This window comes from Vicia villosa, linkage group LG4 (assembly GCF_029867415.1).
Source record: "Vicia villosa cultivar HV-30 ecotype Madison, WI linkage group LG4, Vvil1.0, whole genome shotgun sequence".
Classification (NCBI taxonomy): Eukaryota; Viridiplantae; Streptophyta; class Magnoliopsida; order Fabales; family Fabaceae; genus Vicia; species Vicia villosa.
Genome location: NC_081183.1, coordinates 49,781,637 through 49,793,982, shown reverse-complemented (window position 1 = coordinate 49,793,982; position 12,346 = coordinate 49,781,637). Strand labels below are relative to the sequence as shown.

Here is a 12,346-nt window from a genome sequence, read left to right as displayed (position 1 = left end):
TTTGATATCGATTCCAACTCCATTGTCTAGTTTTTTTAAGACACACTGACAAATTTTGAGGCTAATGAATAACCTATTAAAAGAATTTTGTAGCTACCCTACATTTAGAAGGCAATATATATTTGATAAATTTACTGAGAGTTTCAGAGAAGCTAATACAAAATTGTCTGTGAATGTAAGTAAATAGTATTTAGATTTTTTTCAAAGGGAGAGATATGATATTAAAAAAGATTACATTTTAATAATTGATTTTAAATTTCGCGTACAGGTGATCAGATACACAAACACTTTTAACATGATTGCTGACACTTGTCCAACGGCACCTAAAAATCAAGAATACCTAAAGGTATATGCAAGGTTGTTAAAATTGTGATATAAAATCTAAATTCTATAGATTTTACGTTTCTAGGTTTGCTTTTCGTGTTAAATCAAAGGTAAAAAGCTCTTTTATGAAAAATTGTATTCTGGGATGATTTTAATGATTTCAATCACTTTGAAATATGTGAAATCGTGTAAAATAGTTTAAAATCGTTTGATTCTACTCTTAAACCTGATTTTATTTTTTTTAGTCAAATTTTAAAAAGTTTATTTTATAATTTAGCCCATGAAAACTTCTTACACGCTTTTTCCTCTTAGTCACTTTCATATATTGGTTTTATTATTGAAGAACTTTTATTATCTAGAGATGAATTTAATCAAGTTAAATATGTGCGCGTGCATGCGTGTGCGTGCGTGTGCGCGCTTATGTGCATTTGGTTAGTGCATCGGGTATATAAATATAATATTATTTTCACATGAGATAAACTTTATGATTTTAGACTTTTATTTTACGTTTTGATTTTACCTAGGAAAAATAAGTCAAGGTAAAAACTCGATTCTGACAACCTTAGGTATATGCATTTCATCCAATCGGAACATTACATTGTTATGTCAGGTAAATATTCCATCTTATGGTAGTCCTCATTTTTAATTTAGAAAACGGGTGAGAAGGCTTATGTATGCATAATAGTTGAAACAAATGCCTACATGAATATGAAAAAAAATGCAAAAATCCTTACATGTCGTGCTTGCAGGGATCAAAAATTGGTCATGGTGTCGTTCGTAAGTTATTTAATTTACTAAATCAAAGTGTTTTAGTTAAAAAAATTTGTTGAGTAGTGATAAACATTCCATTATGTACTAGGGTTCTACTGTATAATCTCTAAATTAAGTTGATTATAACCATCTCTAGTCTATGGACGCCTGTATGGGTTATAATATTCAGATAATACCTTATTACAATTTCTTTACTGTCATACCCCAAAATTTGTTAATTTGGATAAAATAAAAGTCGGTGGCGACTCATGCTTAACCGTACATTTCGATATAAAAGTCAGTTCACCATATTACATTTACCTTCATAGTTTTAGTTTCAATTTAGTATTTAATATTTATGCAAACCTTTTTATTTACCCTGGCAGTGGTGATAAAGTTTTCAGGTTGGAAATCACAAGCCACATGAAGCTTGGTTTCAAGGAGGGCTGTGAATATGAACCAGTAATCTAAATTTCTAGTCAGAACGATTTTTATCTTGTCTTCCATTCATAGCTATAAAAATAACTTATTTTGATATTTACTTGTTAAGGTGGCTCCATGGACCCAAGAATATGGGGAAATCCTAACATTTGAACCAATATAAGATGCATGTAATTGATCTAGAGCTTTTCAACCGGAGAGAACACTTGTGATGTGGAAGGTATTTTTTAAGGAAAACCACTTTCAAAGAGACCCCTCTTTCATTACAAATATTTATATTAATACAAAAAGTGTTTTATAAATATGTGTCATTATATTTTTTATTTGAATACATTTTTTGTGATTTTAATGAAGTGGACGTTGACTCATGATGTTTGTTTGGTATATAGTAAGATGAATATTAAACATTTGAAAAAGATAAAGCTAATGCAATCTATAATTTTATATAAATATCAAACATTTTATAATATGTTGTTCCCCACTTCAAAACTGTCATATTTACCATACAAGTTTCATACAAGCTTCACTAGTTTTTTGTTCCCACCACTTTAAAACTGTCATATTCACCATACAAGTTTGATAGAAGCTTCATGTTAAACACAACCCTTCACTGGATTAAGCTTTTTTATTAAATGATATTGGATTTTTTATTATACAAGCGCACATGCTCTATCATGATTCTCCTACTGGAGTTGGCTTCTCCTATTTCGCCAAAACTTCTAATTATTTGTCTGTGATTGATGAAATTATGAGTAATTTATTTTTTAACACTTCTGATTATTTATTTGTTTTGTGTTTTTGTTTACTGGTATAAACTACTAGTTTATTTTGTAATAGGCAATAGACTTTAGAATTCAGTTTAATAGAATATGATTTTAGAAAACATGAAAAACATAAATTTAAGAACATTTTAACAATTCAATTAGTTTTGTGCTCATTAAAACAATTCCATTTAACATTCTAATTGTGATTTATAGCAAGACATCACCTTGTCTTTCTTAAGCATTGATTCAACAAATTTCCAATTTCAGAACCAATGATTTCTTTATCGGTGGGGAGAGTTATGTAGGCAGTATTTGTGTAAAATGACTTGTATTTTTCTTTTCAATATTCTTTTATTACTGCTAGTTTATTTGTCTTCAGGTTACTATGCACCCAACTTGCAAAGCTCGTTCTCCAAACCAAAGCCAACATAAATTTGAAGGGGATAGGGGTTAGTCAACATATATGACATTTTAAATATTTGGTCAAACAATATGTTTGAAGAATAAGACTAATTAATCTTTTGATATTTGTAGATCGGAAATCCTCTTTTGGATTTTGATATCGATTCCAACTCCATTGTCGAGTTTTTTTAAGACACACTGACAAATTTTGAGGCCAATAAATCACCTCTTAAAAGAATTTTGTAGCTACCCTACATTTAGAAGGCAATATATATTTGATAAATTTCTTGAGAGTTTCCAAGAAGCTAATACAAAATTGTCTGTGAATGTAAGTAAATAGTATTTAGATTTTTGTCAAAGGGAGAGATATGAGATTAAAAAAGATTACATTTTAATAATTGATTTTAAATTTCGCGTACAGGTGATCAGATACACAAACACTTTTAACATGATTGCTGACACTTGTCCAACGGCACCTAAAAATCAAGAATACCTAAAGGTATATGCAAGGTTGTTAAAATTGTGATATAAAATCTAAATTCTATAGATTTTACGTTTTTAGGTTTGCTTTTCGTGTTAAATCAAAGGTAAAAAGCTCTTTTATGAAAAATTGTATTCTGGGATGATTTTAATGATTTCCATCACTTTGAAATATGTGAAATCGTGTAAAATAGTTTAAAATCGTTTGATTCTACTCTTAAACCTGATTTTATTTTTTTTAGTCAAATTTTAAAAAGGTTATTTTATAATTTAGCCCATGAAAACTTCTTACCCGCTTTTTCCTCTTACTCACTTTCATATATTGGTTATTGAAGAACTTTTATTATCTAGAGATGAATTTAATCAAGTTAAATATGTACGCGTGCATGTGTGTGCGTGCGTGTGCGCGCTTATGTGCATTTGGTCAGTGTATCGGGTATATAAATTTTATATTATTTTCACATGAGATAAACTTTATGATTTTAGACTTTTATTTTACGTTTTGATTTTACCTAGGAAAAATAAGTCAAGGTAAAAACTCAATTCTGACAACCTTGGGTATATGCATTTCATCCAATTGGAACTTTACATTGTTATGTCTGGTAAATATTCTATCTTATGGTAGTCCTCAGCTTATGTATACATGATAGTTGAAACAAATGCCTACATGAATATGAAAAAAAATGCAAAAAGCCTTACATGTCGTGCTTGCAGGGATCAAAAATTGGTCATGGTGTCGTTCATAAATTATTTAATTTACTAAATCAAAGTGTTTTAGTTTAAAAAATTTGTTGAGTAGTAATAAACATTCCATTATGTACTACGGTTCTCCTGTATAATCTCTAAACTCCGTTGATTATAACCATCTCTATTCTATGGACGCTTGTATGGGTTCTAATATTCCGATAATACCTTATTACAATTTCTTTACCTTCATAGTTTTAGTTTCAATTTAGTATTTAATATTTATGCAAACCTTTTAATTTACCCTGGTAGTGGTGATAAAGTTTTCAGGTTGGAAATCACAAGCCACATGAAGCTTGGTTTCAAGGAGGGCTGTGAATATGAACCAGTAATCTAAATTTCTAGTTAGAACGATTTTTATCTTGTCTTCCATTCATAGCTGTAAAAATAACTTATTTTGATATTTACTTGTTAAGGTGGCTCCATGGACCCAAGAATATGGGGAAATCCTAACATTTGAACCAATATAAGGTGCATGTCATTGATCTAGAGTTTTTCAACCGGAGAGAACACTTGTGATGTGGAAGGTATTTTTTTAAGCAAAACCATTTCCGAAGAGACCCCTCTTTCATTATAAATATTTATATTGTTAGAACAAGATTTGTTCTGATCAATATTCTTGTTTTGATGATAACAAGGTATATGAATTTTGTATAAGACAATGTGGTACTCTAATCCTATGCATTTTCAATTTCATGAAATATATAAGGAGTATGCACAATTTAGCGCTAAGAAGCACTAACTCAGAAGGTTCAGGATTGCAACATTACAACATGCTCTCGCAAGACATCAGAAGATGGTCAAGCAGAATCAGAACATGGTCTATGAAGCATCAGAAGAACTTGAGATCAGAAGCAGAAGCACTGAAGTTCTTATGGTATCATGCTAAAGCACTTCAAAATCAGAAGACAAGAAGATGCTATGCACCAAGTCGTAACTCTGATTCTGATTATTCTAACGTTGTATTCACAAAATCTGAAATCAGAAGTTAGTACTAGATGACAGGCTACGAAGTCTATCTCTGACTGACAAAAGGAATGTTAGAAGCTACAAAAGGAAAAGTCAGTAAAAGTAGAGAAAAGCATGGCTCGAGGTAGTTGATAAAATAGTGAAAACATTAAATGCAAATCTGTCCAGTCACGCAACGAATTAAATGCAGTTCAACGGTCATCTTCTCAAAATGCCTATAAATATAAAGTTCTGATCAGAAGCAAAAATAACAACTCTTGCAAAGATTACCAAAACGCTGCTGAATTCAAATCTAACGAACTTCATCTTCAACATCACTTTCCTTGTAATATTTTAGTGAGAGTTAAGCTTAGAACATAAGAGAAATATCACAGTTGTGATTATAGCTTTTTAAGAAGCATTTGAATACTTTTGTAAACATTTATTTTACATTGATTTGTAAAAGGTTCCTAGAGTGATCAAGTTATGATCAGTAGACTCTAGAAGACTTAGAAGTTTCTAAGTGTTGATTTCCTAGAGTGATCAAGGTGTGATCAGTATACTCTAGAAGACTTAGAGTGTTTCTAAGTGGATAACCATTGTAATCAAGATTTATTAGTGGATTAAATCCTTAGTTGAGGTAAATCACTCAAAGGGGGTGGACTAGAGTAGTTTAGTTAACAACGAACTAGGATAAAAATATTGTGTTCATTGTTTTTATCTTAGGAGTTTTTAAAGTCACACTTATTCAAACCCCCCATTTCTAAATGTTTTTCTATCCTTTAATTGGCATCAGAGCACCAGTTCTAGGTGCAAGCACTTAACTGTGTTAGAAAAAGATTCAGGGTAAGAAAAACACTAACTCAATATGGTTGATGTTATTACACCCACTTCTACATCTACTTCAAATGATCAACACAACAATGGAAATGGAAATGGATATTCTAGACCACCAGTATTTAATGGTGAAAACTTTGAATACTGGAAAGATAGATTGGAAAGTTACTTTCTTGGTCTAGATGGTGATTTATGGGACTTGCTTGTGGATGGTAACAAACATCCAGTAAATGCTAGTGGAGCAAAGATGTCAAGATAAGAAATGAGTGATGATCAAAAGAAACAATTTAAAAATCATCATAAGTCAAGGACTATTATGCTGAATGCTATTTCCCATTCTAAATATGAGAAGATATCAAACAGGGAAACTGCCCCATGACATCTTTGAATCATTAAAGATGACTCACGAAGGAAATGCCCAAGTCAAAGAGACAAAAGCTCTTGCTTTAATCCAAAAGTATGAAGCCTTCAAGATGGAGGATGATGAAAACATTGAAACAATGTTCTCAAGATTTCAAACTCTAACTGCTGGATTAAGAGTGATTGACAAGGGATATACAAAGGCTGATCATGTCAAGAAGATCATCAGAAGCTTGCCCAGAAGATGGGGCCCAATGGTGACTGCATTCAAGATTGCAAAGAATTTGAATGAAGTATCTTTGGAAGAGCTGATCAATGCTTTGAGGAGTCATGAAATAGAGCTGGATGCTAATGAACCTCAAAAGAAAGGCAAGTCTATTGCTTTAAATAAAAAATGCACTAACACTTTTCAGGCGGAGGAAGAAGATTCTGAAGAATCAGAATCAGAAGAAGACGAACTGTCCATGATCTCCAAAAGGGTAAAGCAACTCTGGAAGAGTAAACAAAGGAAGTTCAAGAACTTCACAAGTTCTAAGAAGCCTGAAAGAGGAGAATCTTCTGGAATCAAAAGATCTGACAAAAAGAAGGTTACGTGCTTTGAGTGCAAGGAGCCAGTACATTACAAGAGTGAGTGTCCAAAGCTTCAGAGGGAGAAACCCAAGAAGAAGTTCCAGAAGAAGAAAGGTCTTATTGCAACTTGGGATTATTCAAATTCATCAGAATTAGAATCAGACTCTGAACACGAGTAAGCCAACATAGTGCTGATGGCTACTATGGATGATGGATCTGAATCTACATCAGAATCAGACTCTGACTCTGAAGAGGTATTTTCTGAACTATTTAGAGATGAGCTAGCTTCCAGTTTAGCTGAAATTATTTAAATCAAGGCTAAGCTTAGTGTCATACCCCAATTTTGCCCCTCGATACATTAATGCATTCACTAGACATTCGCATTACCAGCATATCATAACATGCATTTCATCTCGCATAATGCCTAAAATGTCAACCAAAATAAATTTTCAGATCTATAGACAGACCGGTTGAATTAATTCTCAAATGTACGTAAAATTAGCAGACGGAAAATTTCAAAATCGAGCTTGCCGATGTCAATTTTATTAATCTACGGGTCGCGTAGTTTAACCCGACATGCTTATTTAATTTTTTCGACTCTTTTAGCGGTCTCATTTTTACCTGTCATGGTCTTTTTAACCGGGCATTTTTATTTCAAAATTTGATCAAAATTGTCTGTTTCTCGAAAGTATATTTCGCGCTGATGATTTTAGTACATTCATTTTAATTTTTCGAACAATTTCACGCATGATATTTACTCATTTTGTGTCATTTTATTTGTGTTCTTTCCATCAAAATGTCTAATAGAATTAACTAGAATTAAGTAAAATTAATGAATTTTCATTTTATTTTATTTTGGTAGTTCAAATTAATTTAAATTTTATTTAATTAATTGGTTTTAATTAGTTTTAAACTCTTAATTGACCAAATCAAACACTTTCCATGATGTCTCTCACTCTCTCACGTGTTAATACTCAGTCCCACAATTTTCTAGTCAGCCCACCACTCCACGATTTCCTCAATACAACGGTTTTCTAGTCCACCTCAATCCCAACGTCACTCTCCACAATTTCTCAGTCAAGTTCACTCCTAAACTTTCTCAATCCCTATCACACGTACTGAGTCTTGCTACCATCACTATATAACACCATGTTTCATTCAAAAAAGGAGGACGGCCACTGCTTGCACCACTGCAATAAGATCTACCGCATAACACCCTCACACCAACCGAGATATCCAGCTAGGACGTACCACATGTAACCTCCATTACATCACTTCACCAATCTTTTTTCTCATATTTCCGATCATTGTACCGTAATACCACCTGAGCAACAATATTTCTCCACTTACTCAGAAACAAAACCGATGCATTCACCTTGCTATTCAACATCTTCTCAACATAACTAAACACAACTGATCTAATCTAAACGTCGACCAAACACCTTTGGTTTTCACGGCATAAACTCAGCTCCTTGCACCACTCGTAAATCGCTCGGGAGATCCACTCTGAACACTGCGCCATAAACCATTCCTTGTTGTGCCGGATCTTGTCGTGCCATAAACCATAAAGAAGAATCACTTTTCTAACATTGAGTTCTCGTTGATTCAGGTTCACTACTTTACCTTCTTCTCTCTAAATGTTCATTTTGTTTTGGTGGAAATGCATGTGTATTTTTCTGTTACTGTAAATTATGGTTGATGCAGATGTGTTTAGCTCTTAACATGCACTATCACTGTTTATGAAAACTAAAAGCTTTATATTTATGCCAATATTGAGCAAATATATTTAGAAATGGTAATTATTGGCATGTTTAGCATGAGAATTTAAATTTTGGTGTGTTGAATTCATTTAATGATGTAAGATATGCATAGAGTATGAACTTGCTGGAACGAAATGCACAAAGGTGAAGATTTCGGTTATACTCTATGGACACTTTTGTCCATGTTTACATTTGTTAATTAAGTTGTATTTGGAATGTCCATATGTTTTGTATTATGATATGTAGTTTATTTCTAAATTAGGATCCTTTAGATTGAGTGTCTAGAGATCATGAAGTTAAAAATTGTTTTGATAGTCAATACAATGCACACACGAAGTTACAACCAGTAACCAAGTATTAATTTTTTTCCTCTTTTGGATGATTTAAAATTTGAAATTAATCAAAAAGAAAGCTTTATTTGAAATAATAATGTTTTCTCTTTGGATAATTTGAAATTGGAAATTTACCAACAAAAAAGAAAGTCCAACATCTAGAGTTTCTTTTCAAAACCATGTTCTCGCAATAAACTTGGATGATGGTTGCTTAGATCGTTGGTTGTTTAGACCAATTGTTTAAGGATACAATCCTGAGTATTTAGATCGCTGGTTGTCTAGACCAATTGTCTAAAGACTTATCCTCCATGCATAATAAACTCTAACAAATGAACCTTGTTTCACTTCACCATTTTTGTAAGATAAACTTTTGGGATGAAAGACAATTGGTTGAGCACCGCTGGCTCCTCCGATTTCTAGTAATTGGATCGTTGGTTGTTCTAGACTTGTGATCCAATACTTGTCACCCACATAAAAATAACCTCAACCAATCAAACTACCTTTTCGCCCTTGTGCGACTTTCCGAAAACCTTTTCAAAATGAATGTGCCTTAGCCATTTCAACACGAAACGAACACAAAGACTTAGCCTCTCAGACGAGCAAACAGGTCAAAGTTCAATCGTTTCAAATGTCTAACGCATCGTTCTTCTAAAATCAACCAACAAATCCGTGGTTTTTCTACCCCGAACTACGGAGCTCTGACTTTCCCATTGCACGAGGGAATACGTAGGCATAAGACACGATGTCTTGGCGAGCCCAATAAACTAAAAAACCTTCTATTCTCTTTCTTAAGTAGAAGATTGCAAACATTTTACGATAGTACTCGAGCGCAAAATTAACTAAATGGGTCCCGTTGAGTACAACGGACGCGAGGGGTGCTAATACCTTCCCCTCGCGTAACCGACTCCCGAACCCGATATGGTTGCGATGACCATTCCCTTTTCTTTGTAGGTTTTATTCGACGTTTTACCCGTTCTTTAGGAACAAATAAATATCGATGGCGACTCTGTTAATTTTTTTGCCGGCCGCGACAGCTGGCGACTCTGCTGGGGATTGAGTCCTTAAGCGAGTCCACCCTAGTTTAGTTCTTTGTGTGTTTGAGTACTTTATTTTTTTATTTTGCTTTCTTGTTGGTGTTTATATTCTTGCTTATTTTTGTTATTCCATTCCTTACTATCTCTTTATGCTTTATATATTATATATTATGTTGGGAATTTTTTGGATTATGATAAATTGTGAGAAAAGCCCACTACCCAGGCTTCGAGTAAACACCTAAGATAAGATGGCGGTTGCGTAGTAAAGATCCATTGGACTTCAATGTCTCTTGGGTTGATACGAAAACCCAGCTTAGAGTTGATCCTTTTAAGGAGGTTGTTGTCTCGTATGTTAGTGCGTTGACATCAATTTCTGTAAAAAGGGTCCATAACTCTAAGAGACCTTTAGAATACCCTATAATAGATGGTGACGTAGTATCAACCTGTTGGACTGCATTGTCTCGTCAGGTTGGCGCGTAAACCATTGCTCAGAGTGGACGCTTTTGAAAATATCGTCAACTCGTACGTTATTCACGTTGATGATGATATTTTCAAAAGAGGATCCGTGACTCTGAGAACCAATTATCCAAAATCCTTAGAGCTAACCTTGTGAGTGGGTTTTATGGGTAAACAAAACATAGAACTATCCTTTATAGGAGGCCTACCCAATTAGGTTGTTTTGTTGTTACCTCGTACCATTACCTGTAACTGTGCATAAAGCATTACATTGCATTTTTTGCATGCACCACCATGCATCTCATATTCTTCCACAAAAAAAACTCATGTCACCTCTTTTCCATAACCAGTTAGCTGATTCCTGACACTTGTAGCGAGCCCGTGGTAACTACAGAAGGACAATGGAGCAACTGGAACAAAATCAAGTCGTGTTGAGAGATGACATAGATGCTATGAACCATAACGTGGGCCAAATGTTGGAAGCTCTACTAGCTTTGTCAAAGAACGATGTCCAACATCCTGCCATAGAGAATGTTGATCGTACATCAGGCTTTACTGTGGTGAACAATCCAATATACGATTCTCCTCCTGAAATGGATGATCCTATCCAACCTCAGCCAGTGCACACCGCTGTATCTAATCAGATCCCTACAATGCAAGAACACTCCATTATTCAAGATGCGCATATCCCACCTCCTCATGCTACTAAAATTTCTCAATTTGCACAAACGAACCCAGTGATCAACATCAGAGATCCTCAGGATACCGAAGTTATTCAAATGTGTCGTGTCATGGAAGAACAAATAAGATCCCTAGAAGGAAAAGACACCCATGGTCTGGATGCTATTGACATGTGCTTAGTATCAGACATTGTAATCCCTCCAAAGTTCAAGATGCCAGATTTTGAGAAATACAAAGGGTTTAGTTGTCCAAAAACTCATTTGACGATGTTTATTCGGAAGATGACCGCGTACGCTCATGATGACAAGTTTCTCATCCACTGTTTTCAAGATAGTCTCAGCGGAGCGTCACTGGAATGGTATACGCAACTGAAAAGAAACGATGTACACACTTGGAAAGATTTGGCTATGGCATTCCTAAAGCATTATGAATATAATACTGATATTGTTCCTAGCCGTACACAATTGCAAAGTCTCTCTCAGAAGAGTAACGAGTCATTTAAGGAGTACACTCAGAGATGGAGAGAGATGGCTGCTCGTGTTCGACCACCAATACTTGATAGGGAGTTGGTTGATATGTTTTTGGGTACCCTGCAAGATCCATACTTTGAAAAGATGATCAGTTGTGCGTCATTAAGCTTCTTTGACCTAATGATAATTGGAGAACGCATCGAGAGCGGTCTCAAAAGCGGAAAACTCCAAGGTGCATTTAGTAGCCATACTAGTGAGAAGGAATCCTCTAGTGATTCCCAAAAGGATGGGGAAGATGAAACTAATGCAATCTGGGAAGCTCTGCAAGCCCCACCTCATATATCTTATGGTCAACATCCGTATGTAGCAGATATTCAATGCCGACAACCACTGCTTCTTGGTCCTCAGTTCCAACAACCACAAGTTGTTCCTTATGTAAATCAGCAAGCCCAAGGCAGTGGATACCAGAATCGGTGCGAGCCTCGAAATAATCTAGAAAGAAGGAATTCTCCTTTGGATCCGATTCCTATGACCTATAGTCAACTTCTGCCACATTTGGTTCGAAGCTCGTTGGTGTTTCCCAAGTTTCTTAAACCACCGAAATCGTTCCCACCTGAGTATGATTTCAATGCGCAATGTGGATATCACGCCGGAACAGTAGGACACTCAACTGAGAACTGCAATGCCTACAAAGCCAAAGTTCAACAGTTGATCGACCAGAAGTACCTGACCATTCAAGGAAGAAACTTGTTGATGAATGGCAACCCCATACTAAAGTGAGCACTAAGACTGCAAGAACCACCTCCTGAAAGTCAGAGAATCGTGAAGGAGGGCTCATCCTCAAAGCTGATAATCCTTAGGGCAACTTTATAATTTTCATTTTCAATTTCTTTGTTTGTTAATGTACTGTTTGCTTTTAAGTTTGTTGTTCTTAAATGGTAATATTAATGAAATAGGCATGCATTTGAATCAATCCATTTGTATTCAATCTAT

General features: G+C 34.6%; 1 protein-coding gene across 1 annotated transcript; it reads left to right on the top strand.

Moving 5' to 3' along the window:
- The first annotated feature begins 10,603 nt into the window (after positions 1-10,603).
- On the top strand, positions 10,604-12,133 carry LOC131597177 (uncharacterized). Its single transcript, XM_058869887.1, has one exon. It carries the CDS (start codon positions 10,604-10,606, stop codon positions 12,131-12,133), a length of 1,530 nt encoding a protein of 509 aa, XP_058725870.1.
- The last annotated feature ends 213 nt before the right edge of the window (positions 12,134-12,346 follow it).